Source organism: Salmo trutta, chromosome 1 (genome assembly GCF_901001165.1).
Source record: "Salmo trutta chromosome 1, fSalTru1.1, whole genome shotgun sequence".
Lineage (NCBI taxonomy): Eukaryota > Metazoa > Chordata > Actinopteri > Salmoniformes > Salmonidae > Salmo > Salmo trutta.
Window position 1 is genome coordinate 25,917,109 of NC_042957.1, and position 23,849 is coordinate 25,940,957.

General features: G+C 42.9%; 1 protein-coding gene across 1 annotated transcript in view; it reads right to left on the reverse strand.

Moving 5' to 3' along the window:
- Window positions 1-11,564, reverse strand: part of msraa (methionine sulfoxide reductase Aa) — an 87,667-nt gene extending 76,103 nt beyond the window's left edge. Inside the window, exon 1 of the mRNA XM_029750561.1 lies at window positions 11,357-11,564. Within this exon, the coding sequence (XP_029606421.1) occupies window positions 11,357-11,492 (136 nt within the window). The 5' untranslated portion in view covers window positions 11,493-11,564. The remainder of the gene's footprint in view (window positions 1-11,356) is intronic.
- Between the last annotated feature and the right edge of the window lie 12,285 nt (window positions 11,565-23,849).

Sequence of the window (23,849 nt, forward strand, 5' to 3'; positions counted from 1 at the left end):
TTGTAATAATGCCTACAGTGTGTGTGTGTGTGTGTGTGTGTGTGTGTGTGTGTGTGTGTGTGTGTGTGTGTGTGTGTGTGTGTGTGTGTGTGTGTGTGTGTGTGTGTGTGTGTGTGTGTGTGTGTGCGCGCATGTGTGTATGTCTACAGGATATGGGACAGGGAATGTATAAAAATTGGTGACAGAGCGAGAGAGAGAGAGAGAGAAAGAAAAAGAGAGGGAGAGAGAGAAAGAAAAAGAGAGGGAGAGAGAGAAAGAAAAAGAGAGGGAGAGAGAGAGAAAAAGAGAGGGAGAGAGAGAAAGAAAAAGAGGGAGAAAGAGAGAGAAAAAGAGAGGGAGAGGGAGAAAGAAAAAAAGAGGGAGAGAGAGAGAAAAAGAGAGGGAGAGAGAGAGAGAGAAAGAAAAAGAGAGGGAGAGAGAGAAAGAAAAAGAGAGGGAGAGAGAAAAAGAGAGGGGAGAGAGAAAAAGAGAGGGAGAGAGAGAAAGAAAAAGAGAGGGAGAGAGAGAAAGAAAAAGAGAGAGAGAGAGAGAGAGAGAGACCTGCATCGATCAAAAGTAATTATTCACAACAGGAGGCTGCAGAGTTAATTCAACCAATCAGAGTGCATGTGGGGGATGGGGAGAGAGAGACGGAGAGTGGGGGAGAGAGATAGAAATACATATCTATATATATAGAGAGAGAGAACCCCTGTTTATAGGAATCACTGCAAAGTTACACTTGTTCTAGTTTCTCTTCACACAGCACACTCCAAAAGCACCATCCTATAATTGAAAAGGGTAATGATCATGGATAAAACTCCCTGACCTCTGTATTCAGAATGTTAACAGTGCAGTCATAGCAGGTTAATGAGGAAGTGGTGAGTCCACACCAGGAGCTACATTACAGCTGTAATTTCTAAAATGGCTGGTATTTCACCAGTTCTTTTGTAATGTCTTCACTGCTAGCAAGTCAGGTGATTTGTCTGAGAGGAAGCTCTCTTTGCTTCTGCCCTAGGAATATGTGATTGACTGCCTTCCAAGCACCAACACACAGAAGCCTTAGCCTTCACTCTTAGAAAAGCAGGTGCTATCTAAAACCTAAAAGGATTATTTGGCTGTTCCATAGGAGAACCCTTTGAAGAACCCTTTAGGTAGAACCCTTTTGGTTCCAGGTAGAACCCTTTTGATTTCCATGAAAGACCCTTTCCACAGAGGGTTCTAGATGGAACCCAAAATGTTTCTATGTGGAATCAAAAAGGGTTCTACCTGGAACCAAAAAAACAGTACTCCTACCCTTTTGGAACCCATTTACAAAAATGTCTATAAATTATAATCCACATAATAATTCACATTTCTTGTTGCTGCAGGATTATTTTCCTGCTGTAGCAAACTGGCTCAAATTAAGAGCCTGCATCTTTAAAATGAAGTTTTGCTTCCCCCAGAGGTAGAAACACTGGAAAGAAAAACAGTTCAGTACTCAGGACACAAGCTATCTTTAATTCTGTCAGTTCTTTGTTCAGGTGTTATGTATTTCTTCAAAAGGATGGTGAGAGGAGAGGAGAGGAGAGGAGAGGAGACTAACATTCTATTTGTACTGTCTGTGAAGGACAAATCCAATATTTTACTTTGTGTTATTGTAACCCTGTGAACCTCCTCCTCAGGGGTGTAAATCCAAATTCAATCAAGGGCAGCGCACCATTATGCTAGATTACACAAACCAGAGAACATTTTGATCATGCTAAAAAGATACTTGTACTTTCCGAGATGTGCCAATACACAAAAGAAAGTGGATATAACCTGTTGAGCATTAACAAATATGCATATTTTCTGACAAAGAACACAACATTTTTACCAACAGCAACTCTACCCCCTCGTGTAACGCAATAATGCAGTTAAGAGTAATCAAGATATCATTTCAATGGGGACATTTAGGTTACAGTATATACCATCAATAATATACTCACATTCTGTAACAACCACTTCATCTGACCCCATTGCTCTAGATACTGCACAACACAACAGTATATGCCAGAACATGTGATTTAAGAGCCTGGCTTCCAGCAGCACACCAGTACAGAGCAGCAATAATCCAACCCTTCACAGTCAGCAGCAGCAGAACGAACTACAGCAGTAGAGGTCTGGGTCACAAGCCAACAGCCACACATTCAACCAACGCTTCGTGCCCATGCAGCAAAGCTTCGCTCTGTTCTAAGAGGACACAAAACAGAGTAGCGAGGATACACAGGTAGCCATCAACCGTATGTGTGATGGCAATCCATTATGCGATCAAGAGAGGTTATGCAACGAGGGTTACGAAGGGTTAATCAGCCATCATGCCACTCCACCAAGCAAAGCCACAGCAATACCTCTACACATGGCAACAGCACAGCATCAGTTGCTATTGGAGCTCTGGAATGAGTGCATGGGCTGAGAAGGGGAGAAAGGTGTGTGTGTGTTTTGTGTGTGTGTGTGTGTGTGTGTGTGAGTGTGTGAGGATGAGGAAGGCTTTTCACACAGGCCTGCCTAATGGTATCTCGGCAACAGTGTGCTAAGCTCACACTGAAACCTCCAGCACTCCTGCCCACTGACAACTAGAGTAGAGTTCAGGTAAGTTATGCAATAGACAGCCCTGCTCAGAACCATCATGAGAGATGAGAGATGATAAAGAGAGAGATAGAGAGAGAGAAAAAGAGAGAAAGAAAGAGTGTGTGTGTGTGTGTGAGAGAGAGAGAGAGAGAGAGAGAGAGGAGAGAGAGAGAGAGAGAGAGAGAGAGAGAGAAAGGGAGAGAGAGAGAGAGAGAGGGAGAGAAATGGAGAGAGAGAGAGAGACAGAGAGACAGAGAGACAGAGAGAGGGAGGAGGCCACTGAGCTATAATGAGAGAGATAAACAATGTCACAATGTGTTGAGGTGAGAGCCCAGTTCTTTGACAAATGAACCAAGATCATTAGGCAGATGATCCTCTTAATGATAATCATTAAACAAATGATAAGAACCAGGAAGTGGTGCTGATTTGCTTGATATGTTCTTTATCCAACCAGATGGTCTCTTGAGAAAAGATGCTGCGACAAAAACAATGGAGACCTCCAGCTTTACACTGTACAATGTACTTCCAGATCGGTTTCCTTAGTTGGAACCGTGGTGAAATGGCAGAGGGCCGTGGTGTAATGGCAGAGGGCCGTGGTGAAATGGCGGAGGGCCGTGGTGAAATGGCGGAGGGCCGTGGTGTAATGGCGGAGGGCCGTGGTGTAATGGCAGAGGGCCGTGGTGTAATGGCGGAGGGCCGTGGTGTAATGGCAGAGGGCCGTGGTGTAATGGCGGAGGGCCGTGGTGTAATGGCAGAGGGCCGTGGTGTAATGGCGGAGGGCCGTGGTGTAATGGCGGAGGGCCGTGGTGTAATGGCAGAGGGCCGTGGTGTAATGGCAGAGGGCCGTGGTGTAATGGCGGAGGGCCGTGGTGTAATGGCGGAGGGCCGTGGTGTAATGGCGGAGGGCCGTGGTGTAATGGCGGAGGGCCGTGGTGTAATGGCGGACGGCCGTGGTGTAATGGCGGAGGGCCGTGGTGTAATGGCGGAGGGCCGTGGTGTAATGGCGGAGGGCCGTGGTGTAATGGCAGAGGGCCGTGGTGTAATGGCGGAGGGCCGTGGTGTAATGGCGGAGGGCCGTGGTGTAATGGCGGAGGGCCGTGGTGTAATGGCGGAGGGCCGTGGTGTAATGGCAGAGGGCCGTGGTGTAATGGCAGAGGGCCGTAGTGTAATGGCGGAGGGCCTTGGTGTAATGGCAGAGGGCCGTGGTGTAATGGCAGAGGGTCAGCTAGTTAATATAGGGCTAATATGAGCAGTAATATCCCCGTCTGTGTAATCCCTCTCAGTAATGAGATGAGCCAGGTCATATAAATATCTCTCACGACCACCACACGCTAATGAATACAGAGCTGTGGCTTTCTGAATATCTTTCTTCCAATTTGTTTTTAAGAGACTTTTTAAAGACTTTGTAGAATACCATTAGCATTATCATAACATAATGAATCTTTATTAATAACCCCCACCTGGTGGGTTTGAGGTTAATGAATGAATCTATAATTTGTTACATATAATCTTTTCATTTAATTAAAGTTGTGTGCCCAGGGCTAACATAATGAATCTTGATTACACTCAACTGTTTTCAAAGCGGGGGAGTCGTCGTTAATGTAGTGCCCTCCTACAGCACTTCCACCTCGGTTTCAGAGACATGGACTAGGCAACCAGGCTCACTAAATTATTCATACATACACCTTTTATGCTTGGTGTTTGTATGGACATCATGTTTACTGAGAGTGTCTTTGTAGGGGAGTAGACACAGAAAGTCCCTTCTTCCAATCCAGTCAGACAGAAAATGTAAAGAAACTGGTCCCAGTTGGGTTAGATTCTACATGGGACCATTTTGTCCCTAAATGTTCCCTGTAAGCTGGATCGTAATTGTTTTGATGATTGCGTCTGTACTCTTCAAATGTTGTAATGTTGTATTGATTGCAGCTCCCTGCTTGGCCAGGTTTCCCTTGCAAAACAGACCGTGTCTCAATATGCTTTTCCTGGTTAAATAAAGGTTCAATTGAATAAATCAATTCCTGGTTCCTGAGCATCTAAACAACTGGTCCTAGCCTGAAAGACAAGACAACCATGACTGACAGACATCTTAACCTGAGTTTACATTCAGTAGATGGGCAACTGTGGTTGAGAGGGATGAACCTCATGTGAATGACAGGTCATCTACATTCTCTGAGGCGTGAGCGGCAACTATTTTGTCTCCGAGGTCATCCGTGTCAGTGTAAACAAGGGACATTTGTGGTAAAATCCCCTGCATGTCACCAGAGTCTACGCCAGCATTAGCCAGGATCATTACTCAGCCTGTGACAAATTAAGACAGCTCTCCGTACAACAGAGGCCGATAAAGCCTTTAAATTCACTTAACATGCATGTGCATACATGATAAACTCTGCAATATTGCTCACGGGCAACCCAAGTACTCATTCTCTGTCACTGGAGCCCCTGGGTGGGAGATTTGTGATGTGTTTGCCGGGAAAGTTAAAGTGAAACGGCAGAGAGAGAGAGAGAGAGAGAGAGAGAGAGAGTGAGAGAGGCTCACAGAGACTGCTGGAGTACAGTGACCTGTGGAGATGAGAGCTTTGTGAATAATTCATAGACAGGCAGAGGTAGCCATGCATACATGGGTGGTCCTGGGTGAAGCCAACCTTGGAGAAATCTGAGTTTCCTCCTCCACTGTGTCATCTCCCTCCACATCAGTGAGCACTGGAGGCTAGAACAGAGCTAAAGTCCAACCATGACCATCACACACAGTCACTCACAAACCCAACAACCTGTCCTGCTATCTGGAGACTTCAGATTCTTTGAAAAAGTCAACCATTCTCAAGTTCACTGGACTTCTTAGGTGACTTGTGGCAACACTTTCATAGCAGTCGAGACTTTAAAAGGGCCAGAATCATGTAGCTATTTTTTTAGCATTACATTCAATTTGTAAGTCGCTCTGGATAAGAGCGTCTGCTAAATGACTTAAATGTAAATGTAAATAACAAAGTAGTCATAAGTCTGCTAAGCAGGGGGAGTAGCAACTAGCTAGATAGCTAGCCAAGCTAAAAGCCAAGGCCCAGTATGTGCTAGTAGTGCTCGTAGTCAAGGCCTAACTTCCTGCCCTGAACCTCCTTTAAAAGGCTGACTTCGTGTGTCAGGTTACTTGGGTCCATCAGAAAGCCCATCAGGAGCAGCTGTGTGTTAATGCATCAGCACTAAGCCTGTCTCCCCTCCTCTCCCTCCCCCATCCTGTCAGAGCTGGAGACTGAGGGCCTCACCCCTACATGAACCTGCACTTCTGATCAGGAGGAGAGAACAGCAGCACTCCAACTCTAAACAGCATTTCCTCCAACCTCTATTTACATGTACGGAACCTAAATCTAAAGGACAATTAGGGACTTCTTAATCACCATTGTCTTGATTCTGTGATTCTAGAATTTGGAGAATTGTGATGTATTAATGCTTCATCAGTACAGTTATAGCCTAACCACAGCTGTGAGCTGGGCATTACTTTTCATAACACTGCTGCCTGCTTTCTATTGTCCATAATTTGAATATAAGCTAAATATATGGACAAGTAATGATTAAATCACTGGAAATATTCCAACACGACAGAGACAAGCAAAATATGATGTTCCCACAACAAACTTTCCTAATTATGAGAGCCAGCACAGTACACCTGCTAACTCCACCTGCTATCTGCCGAAAACACATCTGGCAGATTCTAATTTGCCTTGGCAGCGGTTCAATATTAACCTCGAGGCGAACATTTCTTACTTTTCTATTAGCGTTTCCCTACGGTTATTAATCAAGCGCCAGACACGAATCAGAAACCATCATGCACAGCGCTTACCAAGGACGACAGGGGGGACAGGGCACTGCTGTGCCTGTGACAGATAACAGGAAGGGAATATCAGCCACACGGTGGAGATGAGAAAAGCCGCAGGTCCGGGGGGATTCGGAGACAGGGAGACCACTCTCTCTGAAGGGGCTGTAGTCAGTGTGAAATTCAGCGGCGAGCACGTTGATCGTGGGAAAACGGTAGAATGGTAGACACACCGGGTCCTCTGGGGAGGGATGGATGATCCTTAAGGAAACGTTTTAAGTCGTCCCTGACAATCCCCAGCCTCTGTACGTTAAGTGCCTTCCTTTTTGTGAAGTGCCCCGGGGACAACAACACAGCTGGCGAGGAATAACTTACCACGATGGGAACACCTATGGTTTATTTCTGGTCTAATGGGAGTTTAAGTAGAAGTCTATCTGTAGAAAACAGATATAACATATAACTTACCTTACATAGTACCACACTCCCATTGTGAAGCTGAGAATTCATTATTTTGAAAAAAACGTTATGTAGTAGTAAAAAACCACTCAGGCCTGTAGAACTCCAGCCATTTTCAACTGAGAGTAGGCAGCTTGAGGCAACTGCACTAGTTCAGTGCCACCCTCACATAGACTACTATAGATCCATTGGCCTCAGATCTCAAATCCAAACGCTGGAAAATCTCAGTCCTTTGAAGGCGAGATATCTTAACATTTTCTTCAGATAGTCCAACTGTGAGACACGATGGAAAACTAAAGCTTGGTCAACGAGCACTTGGCCTGAGTAACCAGTTGCTGTTGCTTTGCTGTAAAGCCCTCTCACAAAGAGGTCAACTTAGTGACAACAGAGGCAGTTAAGTTGATGTCATCAAACTTCGAACACTGGCGGCGTATTGCGGTCACCAAATGTTTACAATCACAAAACTTTTGAAGGCGAAATCTACTCCCGGTGATGTACTGATGGAGACTTAAAGTTCGATCATTGAAAAGGCAAAAAACTTTTTGGGCCACAACAGTTCTGGCAGTCCTTGATGGAGAAAATCCAGGTCCACTTTTGAGATTCCTTTTGTGTTCAAAAACATAGACAGAAAAGAGACGCGGCAGCTTCGTTCGCCTTGAAATTACAAAGAAAGATTGAGTTCAAATGATCATGGTCATCTCTTGGCTCAAGTAACTTGCTCCAGTCACGAAAAGAAGCATTGTGAAGTGTTGCTGGATGTTGAAAATCGCTTTTTGGTGACTATGCTTGCGCCCCATTCGCCCTCGGCGTCCTCTAATTTTCTAAGTAGTTTTCTCGCCTTGTTTTCTTGTTTGGTTTGGGGGGGTTTTGCGTTGAAGCAGAGCTCCTACACCCTGGGTATTTTGGATTTCCTTAACGCAAAGCTGAGCAAACAGACAAAGGGAGCTGCGATAGAACCCTGCCAAGTCTCGTCTGGCTTTTTCTCTTCCTCTCTTCTCCCTCTCTGCTCTCTCTCTCTCTCTCTCTCGGCATGGCAACCTTCCCGAGAAGCCTTGGCGGAGCTCCAGCCTGTCTGCCTGTCTACCCCCCAAACACCCACCCACCCCCTCCGAAATAAAACTGTCGATTTGGGCAAATATGATCAAAACGAATCTTAGATACATTTTTCAGCAACGCCACTCCCTGGCACTAGACCATTTCCTGCATCTCCCCCCTTCCAGATGCACACAATCACACAGTGTGGTACTTGGTATCCTTGCCAACCAATACTTCCCAATGCTTACCCACACACTCCCTTAACCTCCCCACACCCACACCACAGCCCATCCTCCTCTCCTCTCTCCATCCCACCCTCACCCAAGCAAGGCACCCAGGGAGTTCCTCCATGTCTCTCTCGAAGACACTTCCGAAAAAGTCTCTGGGACGTCTTTACAAGTCCTGAAGCCGCTTCGCTTTTTCAATGCCGGGGTAGTCTATTCATTGTGTGCCAAGGCACAGCACCTCATGTCATTCTGAGGGGGGCACCTCGGTGCCCACATCGCTGGTGCCAACTCACCACTGTCTGTCTCCATGTTCCCACCATCCAGTACCACATACCCACACCCCCTCACCATCCCGCACCACAGCCTAGCCTGCTGGAAGTAGGGCTGGCAGATGCAGGAGCGGTCCTATAGGGAATAGATAGGACAGAGCAGAACAGAGGCTGTTGATTGGCTGTCAATTTCTCTTAAAGGCATTTTGCTACTTTATTCATTTGTGGATTTCCCAGAAGGTTTGGGACATTAGATTCAAATGGATTTTAAGCTGTGTAGCTACTAGACTACAAAACATGCAAATGTTTACAAAAGGTAAAATCCTTTGTAAGATCTCCTTATGTCCATTAACTGGCTAGAGGTGATGCAGCATGTTTTTTTGTGAGGTGGAAGGAAAATATGTACTGCCTTGCAATTTGCAACTATGCAACTCATTATTCCTGATTATGAAATAAAACTGACAACACACTATACCACAGGCAGACTCCATCAGTATCCCTGACTATTCCAGAAGAGGATTGTGGATGGTATGGTACAGTATACACCTTACACAATCAGACTATTTCAAATGACCACATGAATCAGGATTTACCACTGTTCTCGTTTAGTAGAAGCTGCACTACACAGAATTATAGCCGTCTGGCATCGGCACAACACCAAACAGCCAGTCATATGCCTGTCAGCAACCACTGGGATATGGATGAATTTCACCATGTCCATAAAATGCGTAACAGATAACATGACTACTCTGTTATCCAGGACATCATAAGCCACTTCGTTCTGACCCTTCATTCCTCTTTCCTCACAGCTCCACCGCCCCGTCATGTGTGACCTTCAGCAGGCAAACAGCAACATCAGGATGTCTTGACAGAGAGAGCAGAGCCACGTGCCTTGGTGTGGTGCCTGTCTGTGTTGCAGTGCTTACGTCTCCTGGCAACCTGCCAGCTCTATAGTGCCGTGCTGTTGCCATAGGGAAAGCCTGGGACTGGGGAAGGAGGCCAGAGCTGTATGGGGCTGGTAATCAGACCACTGCAGTCCTGCGGGGTGGATCCCTTCGTGCCATTGCACAAAGTGCCCATGTGAGCCGCATCTCAAGCAGCCTGCAGCTGCTCCCGCCAGCCAGGCCCTTTCACCCTCTCTCTCTCTCTCTCTCTCTGCACACACAGACACACAAACGTTTTACAAGGGCTCTCTGCTGGATAGCCCGGACAGCCATGTGACTGCGATATGAACGTCTAATTTGGGGCAATTCTGAAGAAAAGTGAAATGCCGTTTACAATATGGCGGGTTAACAAGGTGTTGTGTTTGACATCCACTCAGGTGGGGCCCGTTTCTAAGAAATCTGCAGGACTCGAGACAAATTACTGTTATCATTTTCCCTTCCTATGTTGACAGGAACCAAGCAACACAAGGTACTGCCAACTTTTTTCTCTCTCCTGCTTTTTCCTTGCGATCAATGTTTAATGTCATCTGGATGAAGCTCATGCGACGAGCTCCTAGTTCTCTCTCTCTCTCCTCTCTCTTCCTGCAGTGCATCAGCTACAGTGGCCTAGGCTATATGTTCTCATTGTCATCACTGCAGATAGCACCCCGCTACCCTGCCTGGTGCATTTCCATTTTTATGTAACTCAACTTGTGTCAGCCGTTAACCATCAAACTGGAAGTTTACCTTTTAGTGCCTTTTTCCATCCTCTGCGAGTCAGACAGGAAACACAGTTAATCTTTAATCCAAACGGAGTGTTGGAGATAACATTTTTCTTTATAAATGCCTGAAAACAAGTCCTTGCCATTGGGATTCAGCAAATATTCAGTCACTTCTCCTAGGAATAAGGACTACATATTTGCAAGATTAATAGTGATATACTGGGAAAAAAGGGGGGGTTGATTCAAGGTACAATTAAGACAACCAGCTGTAATAGGATTGTGAGTTTGCTCAACAACATTTTCACACACAAACGTTTTGCTGTGAGTTTGCTCAAGACATTTTTTGTTGCCCAAACTCACCAGCCTATTGCAGCTGGTTGCCTTTTTTTCTCTCTTTTTTTTTACATTGTATGCACTATCATTTCCTACAATGGTTTCACCTCTTTTAATAACAAGCTTGTGAACAGGTTGCCTCAGTCAAGTGTGTGTGTGTGTGTGTGTGTGTGTGTGTGTGTGTGTGTGTGTGTGTGTGTGTGTGTGTGTGTGTGTGTGTGCGTGCGTGCGTGTGTGTGCGTGCATGTGTGCAGGGAGGGAGAGACATCCACTCTACTATTTCACTTGTTTTCCAGGCCAATAAAACCCTTAAACTGTATTGAGAGAGAAAGACATGACTACATAGTGATACAGTTGATGATAATTGCAGGAAATAGTCAAACTGGAAACATTGTGATGGGAAATGTCTGTGGTTAAATCAGCTCTTATTGCATCCCTTCGTCATGGCAAAAAGCTTTCAGACTATAGCAATATGTTGATTATCTACCCTGATTGTCTAGACACTTTTACACAAAATTTGAGTCATTTAACAGACGCTCTTATCCAGAGCGACTCACAATAGTGAGTACAAACACTTTCATACTTTTTTTTCATTCTGGTCCCCTTGGGAATAGAACCCACGACCATAGCGTTATAAGCGCCATATGCATTACCATCGGAGCTCCACGCATTGCAATGTAAAGTCTACACCTGGCGCATGTGAAAATATTCAAGTCAAATTAAATAAAATTGTATTTTTCACATGCGCCGAATACAACAGGTGTAGCTCCTGTTGCTCTAAACAGTCATAGCACCGCATAAGTGTTGTCGAACTCGCGCAACACATACGTACAGTCTCACAACAAAGGGAATAGGCCTTCTTTGTTGACAGAAATAGCAAATATTCGCGCTTTGTGTTTTCGTTTAGCATTATAGTCCTACGTTTTGGGAAGTTACTCTGTAGCCTAGCTGCTAAAGGCTATGGTTATGTTATAGCTACCGAGGAAACCATGCCGCACAGACACAGGGAAAGTCGCCCTACCTGATACTTTTAAACTTTCGCTTCTCCCGGGGAGAGCGGTCTCTGGAGTCGGCATCTGTGTTTTGGAAGACATATCTCCCGTTCTACTGTGGGTAAAATGACGCCAAATCAAACGGAGTCTAGTCGTTGCGACCATTGAGCTCGGGGTTAGCAGTCCAACACTTCCTGTGCCGATACAAAGTAGCCTATATAGCTACATAACAACTTGTGTAATGCGACAGTTTTATAAACGTGTTATACAACTGGCAGAGCGTTTCCGATTACCAAACCGGCACATCATTATTTATTTTATTTAGCTATAGGCCTATGTTGGCCTGTCTAAGTCATTTCAGCAAGTGTAATAATTGACAAATTGAGTTTACATAAATACTTTATTTTATGAATAGGCTATTATTATAAGGCAGAAATGTAGACCTAAATTATGTCATTATCAGAATAGAATGTAACCACTTGGTCAAGAGAAATCTTAAAATGGATCTCTGCTCATCTGTGGCTCAGCATCTTGTGTACACTAGGGGGGGGTCCCCTGTGACAACAATTTTGGACCCCCTTGTGGCCCCCCCTAAATGTAGAGTATGAAATAATTTTTACATAACACATTTTTGACATCATTCTTTTTTTTCATCGTTATTAGACAGTGATGATGATTATGAACATGGTCTTTTACCTGCTAATGCCTGCAATGCAGTGAAGAAAACGATATGACAACAATAACGTCTAATGTAACTGGCCCCTCTAACAGTAGAACTGGCCCCAGCTTGGCCCCCCCAGTTGAAATGGTCTAGAACCGCCACTGCTTGTGTAGCCACCATGTTCATCATAAGTCTTGAGCCTACTGAGCCGCTGAATTCTTCATGATCATTAGGCTACATTATAACAATTACAATAGCCTACACATTCTAACCATCTGTTCAGACACAAATCAGGTTCTGGTAGTTTCAGTAAGCTACTTAAAATAGCGAAATCCATGACCTGACAAAAATGTAGACATCTAAAAAATATTGCTAGTCGTTTTATTTGAAACATTCTATGTTAGGCTATGAGTAAATTGTCCATGTAACATTATTAGGAAATAAGCATGTTGCCAGAGTTGAACCACTGCAGTCCACAATAGTGTGTTCTATCAGGCATTGGTGAAATTGCCATGGGGGATGGGGGGACATGTCCCCCCAAATATTCAGAACAGGTCGATTCTTCACCCACAATAATTTCTTTAAAATAACATTACAAAAATTGGGTTGGGGGCCCGATAGCATATGAACATGTCATAAGCAATGGCAAAATGTGTAGAATTGCAGGAAATTTGCTTTAACGGTGGACTTTGGGCACAAAAAAACTGTCAACTCCTTTTTTTCAATTTTTCAACAGAAATGGGTGTGCCTTTAGTGTGAGGATGTGTCATTCTGGTCATGTGCGCTGCGACCAACATAGCTAGTTTGTTAACTAAGCTAGCCACATGTAGCTAGCCAGTAACTCATCTAGTATGTTTTGATATCGTTTCACAGGATTTGTTTTCGGACGGAAGCGGTTGAGATCGGTAAGAAATGGCATTTCTGTAGCCAAATATCTTATTCATAAAAAGCATTAAATTACCTGGTATGATGGTGCATTGATCAGTTATACAGTTTAAAGGCATTATTTTTTGCGTTTTTGCACCAAGTACATCTTTAAAGTAACGGTCCAGTGTTTCCAAATTTCTATGAAATACGATCTATATTTAATACAATATGAGTGAAATATTTTTCCTTATCAAAATGTTTAATTAAGTATGTTTTTCTGTGTTGGAATAGCTTTCCTGTGTTGGAAAAGTCTGGGCGTACCCCAACAACAGAATGGTGTGGCCGTATACCAGCTCACATCATCCTCTATGAGGAAATAGCAAGCACTGTGGCCACAAATACGGGTAGAGGATGAGTCAACAACATTATTTGGGTATGAGTTAACAGAACATTCACTTTTAAAAGTGTGATTTTCACTGGACAGTTACTTTAAAAGTGCAAAATCTTCTCTCATCCTCATGGCAAAATGTGAAGAATAGCATGAGATGAGCTATAAAACACTTTTTTTCTCTCTGCGACATGGCAAAATGTGTATAATTGCAGGAAATTACCTTTAAAACTGCAGTTTTCTCTCAGACTCATGACTAAATGTATAGAAGAGTATTATAAAACTGCTAATTTTTCTCTCTGCCCCATGGCAAAATGTGTTAAAATGCAGGAGGTTAGCTGTATTTTTTTTTCTCCCCCCAAAAATATGTTTTAATTTGGGGGTCGGGTGGTTGGTGGGCCTTCCACTTATACTGTGTTTTCAAAATACCCCACACATAACACTCAAAATACCCCTCTGGAGAGGCATAATAAGTCACGTCAAACTGTGTAGAATTGCAAGAAACGCGTTTTAGAATTTTTTACAAATGATCCGGGGCCCCACGTCTACTGTTCATCCACCCCAATATCTACACCACAATTTCGCTCTTGTGATCAGAGGATTTATTATTGCATTTTGCATTAGTAAATAGTTTAGAAATAGTATGCATTTAATGATGTAAAAACATAAATAAAGAATATAATACATTGAGAAAACGTGCCTATCTGTTTATTTATCGGGCTATATTTGCTGATAAAAAATTACCTACTGGGCACAGAAGTCACTTCAACATCTATTCCACATTGGTTCAATGTAATGTCAACCAGTGTGTGCCCAGTGGGAAGTCTGTCAAAGTTATTAACAAAGTTACTAAAATGAATATGAAAGAGGGTTACAATTGAGCAGGTTTGAATTAAAAAGGATTTGCTTCTTCAAGTGTGGAGAAAGTCGAATGTAGCTTTCAGTTCAAGGCCCTCGCACACAGCTCTGTTCGAGGGGCTTTGGGTACCATGCCTGAGCAGGCAACTAACATAGCCATTTAGAGATTTGTGTAAACTCGTTTTTAGCAGATAAATATGCAATAATCTGGAGTTAAAGTAGACAATTGTGAACGAGTTTAGATCATGTATAAACTTCAATTGCATTTTTACTTTATTGTTGGCCTTTTTCAAAAAAGGATATTATTTTGCCTACATTTCTCTGCGTAGCACTCACATCTGTAGCCATGAAGTGCTTTGAAAGTCTGGTCATGGCTTACATCAACACCATCATCTCAGACACCCTTGACCCACTTCAATTTGCATACTACCCCAACAGATCCACAGGTGACGCAGTCTTTATTGCACTCCACACTGTCCTTTCCCACTTGGACAAAAGGAACACCTATGTGAGAATGTTGTAGTTGACTACAGCTCAGTGTTCAACACCATAGCGCCCTCGAAGCGTATCACTAAGCTAAGGTCCCTGGGACTGAACACCTCCCTCTGCAACTGGATCCTGGACTTCCTGACGGGCCGCCATCAGGTGGTGAGGGTAAGCAACAACACATCCGCCACGCTGACTCTCAACACTGGCACCCCTCAGGGGTGCGTGCTTAGTCCCCTCTTGTACTCCATGTTCACCCACGACTGCGTGGCCACACATGACTCCCAACACCATCATTAAGTTTGCAGACGACATGACGGTGGTTGGCCTGATCACCGACGATGATGAGACAGCCTATAGGGAGGAGGTCAGTGACCTGGCAGTGTGGTGCCAGAATAACAACCTCTCACTCAATGTCAGTAAAACAAAGGAGCTGATCGTGGACTACAGGAAACAGAGGGCCGAGCATGCCCCCATTCACATTGACAGGGTTGTAGTGTACCTGGTCGAGATGTCCACATCACTAAGGATCTATCATGGTCCACACACATCAACACAGTCGTGAAGAGGGCACGACAACGCCTCTTCCCCCTCAGGAGGCTGAAAAGATTTGGCATGGGCCCTCAGATGCTTAAAAAGTTCTACAGCTGCACCATCAACTGCATCTTGACTGACTGCATCACTGCTTGGTATGGTAACTGCTTGGCATCCGACCGCAAGGCGCTACAGAGGGTAGTGTGTATGGCCCAGTACATCACTAGGTCCGAGCTCCCTGAAATCCATGACCTCTATACCAGGCGGTGTCAGAGGAAGGCTCCCCAAAAATTATACCACTCCAGCCAGCCAAGCCACAGACTGTTCTCTCTGCTACCGCACGGCAAGCGGTACCAATGCATCAAGTCTGGAACCAAGTGGACCCTGAACAGCTTCCATGCCCAAGCCACTTCTAAACAAGACTGCTAAATAGCTAATCAAATGGCATCCGGACTACTTGCATTGACCCTTTTTTGCGCTAACTCTCTCACACTGACTCTATGGACACACACTGACACCCCAACACACACACACATAACATGCACACACACGCATACGTACGCCACACACTCACAGACACACACTTTCACACTCACCACATATGTTGCTGCTACTGTCTATTATCTATCCTGTTGCCTAATCACTTTACCCCTTACTTATATGTACTGTACATAGCTACCTAAATTACCTCGTAACCCTGCACATCGACTCGGTACTGGTACTCCCTTACATATAGCCACGTTATTTTCTACTCCCTTTATATAGCCGTGTTATGTGTATTTGTTATTCACTGTGTATTTATTCCTCATGTCATTATTTATATTTTTGATTTAATTTCTTATCTTTAACTGTGCTATTGTTGGAAATGGACCCTTAGGTAAGCATTTCACTGTTAGTGTACACCTGTTGTCTATGAATCATTTGGTTGTGCATCAGCAGTTTTTCTCTTGTTATTTAAGTCACTGACAGTCACTCAATTAGCCCGTGTCATCTGAAAATGTTTTAGATTGGTAAGTTAGTCTAGCTAGCTATCTAAACTTGTAGTAATCATGGTCAAATTACCGACCGGGAGGCTCCCATTGATTTTGTTAGTCACTTTTACTCAGATATCATATTAAAAACTGCAAACATTTATCTCCACCCCATGGCAAAATTAGTAGAATAGCAGCAAACTTTCTTTAAAACTGCAACATTTTCTCTACACCAATAGAAAAATGTGTAGAATTGCGGGAAATTAACTCCAAAACTTCAAGGTAGGGGAGCCCCCCCATCAAAATTTCACTTAGGGCCCCCAAAAGGCTAGGGCCGACTGTGATCGCAAGTGTGGGTATGATGAGTTGAGATTTTTTGTGGCCGCCACCCCATCAAAGTTCCCCATCCCTGGCCTAGCTAGGTCTATAGGGCTACATGTTGCCTAAATAATGGGAGACTGGTGTGTTGTTAAATCATAGGCCTAAATGGATATACTCTTAGAAAAAAGGGTACCAAAAGGGTTTTTTGCGGAGGGATGGGGTTCTACCAAGAACTGTTTTTATCTGAAGAACCCTTTTTGGAAGACAAGGGTTCTTTATAAGCCAAAGGGTTCTACCTAAAACCTTTAACATCCTAAGAACTGTTTTTGGAAGAAAGGGTTATTTGATGATTATTTGGAAGACAAGAAGGATTCTGTATAAAACCATATAGAATATTTCCCAGCATGCTCTACTGCAGGGTGATTTTCAGTATTGTTTGTTTTAATATCTGTGTTTTTGCATGTACATTGATTGATTGATATATTTGAAGCTACACAAAGATGAATAGTATACATTTTTTCTAAACAAATCCAATCTGTTCATAGTTGGATTTATTTCACCTGTTACTGAGATGGTTGTTGCAGTTTAGATGATTGAGGTAGTCTCAGTATTCTATCTTCCCTACCCTGGTAGTCATTTTATATGCAGGTTGAGGGTGATTAACAATTCCACTGGCTGTAAATCCTAACTCTGGCCAGATTATAATAGGAATTACACATCACTTTGCAAGCCAGCACAATGTGACCTGCAAGTCTGATGTGGCCAGTAAACCAGGAGATTCCTAACAACACTGTGTTAGGGTATGACTAGACCCTCAAATTAAGGCCTTATGATATATGTAATGTATTGTCATAAATCATTAGATTTTAAAGGCTAATAAGGCTGGTAGAACAGTTCATAGAGGGTTCTAGGAAGAACCTTTTATAGATGGTTCTAGGAAGAACCTTTAGATGATAAAATGGTTCTAGGCAGAACCCTTTATAGAGGGTTCTAGGTAGAACCATATACAGTGGGTTATTTGAAAAACCCTCTGCAAAGGGTTCTACCCAGCACCAAAAAGGTTCCCGATGGGGGCAAACCGAATCTCTCTGTATGGTTCTACTTAGCACCAGTTTTTCTAAGTATAGGCCTAGACTACACTCAGGAAAATGATCTAATGTAAAAAAATCACAAATAATAAACAATTGCATTAAAACATACATGTACATGAGTTTTGTCATAAACCAACACATAATCAGGTGAAAACATTTTATTTATGGAAATTCCAGTTGGTCATGACGTGCACAGATGCTTGGGTTTGAGAAAAGGATTGTCTGTGGAGGACTGTCTGTGGAGGACTGTCTGTGGAGATCGATGTGGACGCTCTAGCTGAGACCATTGTGTCTTTCATTTGTGAAATCAGAAAACCTTGACGGCTGTATATAGGCTTTATAAAACTGAATAGCGTTGCGTCACGTCGCGATCACATTGGCATATATCCACATCGTTTAAAACTTGATGATGATGCATAAAGGATATGGTAAATGCACCTGTCTTGTGTGACCGAAGTCACTGTAGTCTTCAATTCAACACCAATATAATGTACACATTCAGTGTACCCTGTTATCACCTGCAGGCCTAAACGCCGCTGCTCCGTTTCACTGCGGGACACGCTGGATTGGTTGGCCTTTTTGTCCGCATGGAAGGTCTCTAAATCAGATAGGCTTTATCCATTACTCTGTAATATAGGTCAGCATAAAGGGGTGGATTGCAGAGCTTTGTTTACCCTACAGGCCATCTGGAGTTCACTGCGCGTCGAATCTGCTCACGGGAGGCACGCGTCCGGCAGACGACCCTTTGGGTAATAATATTGCAGCGTGAGAGGAGGATAAGGAGACCTCTGGTGACCTCAACCAAATGCAGGCAGATGCACGGGTGTTCACTTTAGAACTGAATAGGTCTGGGTGTATGGTGCAGCTAGACTACAACGTCGCCTTTGTTCTGCAGTACGCTACCGCCTTAGGCTGAGCCACTGATGCATTATATTACCGAAATGATTGAAAATAGTAGAACATTTATATTAGAATGGGCATTATTCGTAACGCAATTAAGCCTGATCCTTTTCAATGTAGTTCAATGTATCTTACCATGGATAGCTCCTATTCGGACTAGGCGTACATTGTTATTTTTTGTAAGAAAAAATAATTTGGTCATCTCTGTGTAATTTAATTCAAGGTTCGAATAAATAACGAAAGAATCACAATAAATCAATGGCTTCGTATGGGACAGGACAGGACAGGACAGGACGGGTGGGGGTTGGGGGAGAGAACGAACAGATGACAGGCCATATGGAGACGGACCATTTGGGGGTGGCCATATTTTGATTCCCAAAACTTCATGAAGGTTTCTCGCCATGTTAGCAAAATGTTTATTTAACATATGATTGGACGAGTATGAAAATACAGCAGTATAGGCCTACATGGACACAGGTCTTGAGAAACATAAATCATTCATTATTCGACCAGGCAAACGTGCAGTTTGATAATTGTGCATTCCGCAAGAGCCGAGATATATTCGAGAGAGATGGTGACTTCATTCTTCCAGATTTTGTTAAAAAGGACAAACTTTCGCCATATCAGCCTGTGCCTACACTTATTCGTGGTTATACTATTAGGTCCATATATATTATGGTATGGTTTACATATATTTCGTACGGTAGACTATCGTGCTAATTGAACATGTAACCTATAAAAACGAATTCGATTATCACATTTGTTTTCACACGTCGATGGTCAATTTATTGTCAGCAGAAAAAATGATGTCAATGCAAAATGTAATGATTATGGCGATTGAGTGTATTTTTCTGCCCAACAACATGTCTTTTGTGCTTATGCATATTTCAAGGTGTATAGCTAATCTGGTAATCCCGGTAATGTAAATTACAAGAGTGAGGGAAAAGGGGAGTTGGAGCGTCCCATTTCGAAACCCCTCCGATTTGTTTAGTAAACCGGCAGATGCTACCTCTTCCCCTCTGAATAATTCTCACATGAGAAGTGGATGAACAGCACAAGGGAGAGGAGCAGGGGGACCGCGCTTTAAGCTGTGCACGGCAATGATAAACTGGGTTGCTCTCCTCCTCTCTGTCAGATGGCTCTTTGCATCAGACGCTTTTGCATGACAGTCTCGGCTGGCTCTGCCTCCAGACTGCACCAAAGCTCCTCTCCTCTCAGTGTGTCGCTTAGATGTAGCCTATCCTTTTAGCATTTTGCCCATCTTTTGAACAGGTCCGGCGGGTCTTTTAGAGCACAGTCAGTGGAATATATGGGTGTTTTCATCATGGCACCAATTTCCACCTTTTGCAGCGCGCAGACAATACAGCAGAATCGATGTCACAGGACATTTTTGTTCAGCATCATCAGCGGAGGAGATCATCCTTAGTACCCAACCGGATGTACGGACTGTTTTGATGTTGGTTTGGGGGAAATGAGAGTTGATTGTAAAGGCATCTCGGCAAGGCATTTCTGTAAGTTGTTCGGCTGAATTGTTGCAATGTAAAAATATATGTTTTCCTATGCGTTTTGACACACTATTCTGTTTTTGTAAAAGGGGAACAACTCATTTAAATCCGCATAGACCTTAGGCCTATGTAGGCTAAATATGCATGCTTTTCGTTCTTTTTGTAGCCTAAATAAAGTGCTATTAGCTCTACTAAAAATAGGATTGTTGTTATATAGACTAGCCTATATTCTTTACATTTAGCACCTTCTCAATCCGTTATGTGACAATGTATTCTTGATTATGTCAATATGGCTTCTGTTTATCCCCAAAACCAATGTGTGTGCATGTCAGCTTTGCCAAATTGTATCTCCCACTGTATTTATTCAATATTGAGCGTACCCCCTTATGATGCAGGAGCGTTCAGTCCCTCCACATCCTAACCCAGCCCGCCCGACCCCCACAAAAGGAGGGGATGACTCTCGTTGAGCTCAACGCCCCCCCCCTTACCTCTGCTGCATTTTGCATGAGCTATCTCGGTCATTAGTATTTTAACGTATGCAAGACTTGACAAAGCTGATGAGAAGCCAGATGGGCCCTCCTATTTTTTTTGTGGGAGTTTAGCAACAGGACCGACTGCAGCAAGCCAGCAAGCCCTGTCTTTTCGCTGCTGTCACTCGGGCCTGGCGTTCGTTGCACCAGGGATCGGGATATCTATATCCTAGATAAATAATAAAATAGGCTAGGCCTACATCTCATGCACTCGGGAGGTTACCACTGCCAGGATAGGCAGGCTAATGTAATATGACATAACAGTTATTTGTGTGTCTTTTTTATCTTATCAGTAGAGTTTAATCTTATTATTTGTCATGTCCACCCGCATCTTTACCCCGCAAGGGGTAACAGTAATGCCACAGTGAATGACAATGCACGCGCATTATTTTATTGGATAAGATCCTTCGCCAGCTGGTGAAATACGTAGTGGTACATATTGGTGCAAGATCGCCGCTTTCAAGGTTTCCCTCCTCACGCACACTGAAACTCGTCAGGCAGATGTCACTGTACAGTAGCTGCGCTGTTACACTGACACAGCGAAAGACTAAAGGGCCCGGTCTCTCCTCGTGTTCACAGCGGACCTTGATTTAAATGACCATACAATTAAGGCACGCGGTGAATGCCAAGAGAGAGGGTACATATCATCGAGATGTGAGTTGAGGTGTGCGTTAAATGTTTGTCGTTATAATGGGTCGTCAGACAAGCCTCATACTTCCAAAGTTGAAAGTTATTTATTGAAGGTTCTTTCATGTGCGTTGTGTTAGCCATTTTGCAGGACGAGATTGGAGCGCGCCATTCAATTCTCTGCTATAGCTGTAAAGTCGAGGTGAAATCTCAGCCATAGAAGAGAGCACGCTGCGTCTTGCGGATAAGGGTGGAGTAGGAAAATGTAGATCTTTATGGTTTCCTCACTGGGACACGTAGAAGCTATAGAAGTGACTCTGGATGGTAATAAAACGCAAAGTAACATGACAATATTTAGCGAAGGCCTGTGAAATGGATTGCATAACTTCCTATAATGGGAAGAAAGAGGCAAACACATGAATGCGCACAACGTTTTTCGTGATGTATGGTCAACCTGGGATGCGTAAAAGCAAATTCACAGTAGAAATCAGGACATCAGTGACAATTCGTGTGGAGGAAATAGCAGTGCGGCCTAGCAGTGCATGTCAAATAGAATACAGTAGGCATTTGTCATACATGTTCCAGGTCAGAGTAAGAGGAATTGTGCAGTTATGTGATACGAACGACCTTTTCAGCCATGCAAAACGCAGTGATTAAATTCTCTCATATCAGCAGGGATTCACAAAAGGATTGTGGATTATGTGGATTACGTTTTGCATGTATGCACATTCTGCAATGTTCTGCTATTATGATTATTGTTGTATACCAATCTGTTGGCAATAAAATCTCACAATGCACAAAATAATGTTAAGAATATATTTTGTTAAACCACATAAATTACGCATCAGTTTAGCTTTTTTGGGGGTGCGCTATGTTCAGACAATCCACAAATGTGAAACTATAAAATGGTTTGTCAAACTGCAATGCAGAATGCTGACAGTTAACATTTGCATAATGAAACACATTTTCTATATTTCTGACAACATTCTTGAAATGTTTCTGGTGGTAAAGTGCATTATCACAAACGTAAATAGTGGCATAGCTTGTATTAAGTTAATAAATCAGTCATTTACGGTGTTTTTCCTTTCGACAGATTCTGAATTAAGAGAAATTCAATGTTGACGACTGGTATCTTTTGCAGGCAAATCAAACGAAGGAGCATAACCTACATTTGTAAATTTGCCATTTTTCCATGTAATATGGTGTGAACGTCAGCCCAATTAAGGGTTCATCTGAAAAGGACTCCAGTAACAGGAAAAAATGTATGTTTTTTATACTTTGTTTCGTTTATGTTTTACCTCTAGGCCTTTGTATTCATAAATAGACCCACAAAGAGGGATTCCAAGTACAACAATACCTAAGGCTAAAAAGTTCTGCTTATTGGCGTTTGAGATAATAACTCCTAGTACTAATGCCAATTTCAAAGCAATGAGCGCGTTTGGTTTTAAAAACATTATTTATGCAGGCTATTCAAATGTAACATATCTATAATATAGGATGAAGACTGTTGAATTATGTCCATTCTGACGCTTACATTTGAAGTTGTTTTTAGGCTAGTTTATTCGGTTTCTTTGCAATACAAATGTATGGTTATTATAACACAGGATTTCAGATTCTTATCGAAAGAAAAAACAAAGACTAGGCCTAGGCTGCCATTCTATCATATTTAAAACAGATGAAGAAAATATTGTATCAAATTATGTAAAATGTCCCTATGCTAATTTGATAGTAACATTTTACACAGGCCTGACATGCCTGTGTGTATCACATTAGGCCCATTTCATTTTGGTCAAAGAAGTTCTTTCAATGCACTGATTTCTATTAGGCCTAGGCAATTATGACACGAGACGCTGTGTTGACTTTCAATTAAAACATATTGTGACAAAAGGAAAGTTATGTATAATTATAAATGTGCAGGCAATATCTCAGACAGTTCAGTCCGTATTCATGCAGCCAATATGAAATTGGGCCTATACGGAATAGTTGAATATGCCTCAGTTTCTTCAACGCTTTTCTGAATTTTTAGGCCTCAAACACCTAATAATCCTATGAACTTTGAGCGGACACTGATGGGAAAATTTGGTGAACTACGTGTTCTTTTTTATCTTTGGAAGTAGCTTACCTGAGGAGGCACTGTGAGAAAGGCGCATACAATACACATTTGACGGCGTGTAAAAGTAAACTGTGCGTGGTTTTACGCACTGCATTGAGGTAGGATAAGCCTGTATTTCATTAAACCGTTATATGGGTTATAGTTTTTTTGTATAGGCTAATCTAATTATAAATCAGATAATTTGGGACGGAACAGTTACAGCATACCATAGATTTTCTGAAATAATTTGTATGGATGATAAAATGGTGGGCTGCCTAAACAAATAACCAACATAGGCAGATGCTGAGAGAAAAAAAAAACATTGTCACGTATGAAGACAAACATAGGGTGGGTTCCCTGAAAGATTTTGACAAAGACGATATCTCGGTGCTACCTTTCTGAGGAGATACATACACTCAATGCAAGACCTGCCCATCACACAGCGGCTGCGTTGACCTCGGTTCTGTGAATTTATCATTTTCACACACGCGCTTGAAATCTCTTCAAATAAAAATGTTCAGAAAAAAATATTTATATAATGTTGGGAAGAAGTCAATGATCCGTATTTGAGTGGGTACACAAATTGGTTAGTGAACACAACTAAATTAGCAAAAACAATGGGGCCTAACGGTACAGTCATTTCCTAGGCGGACATACATTTACTTATATTATAAGTCTAATAAAGAAGAAA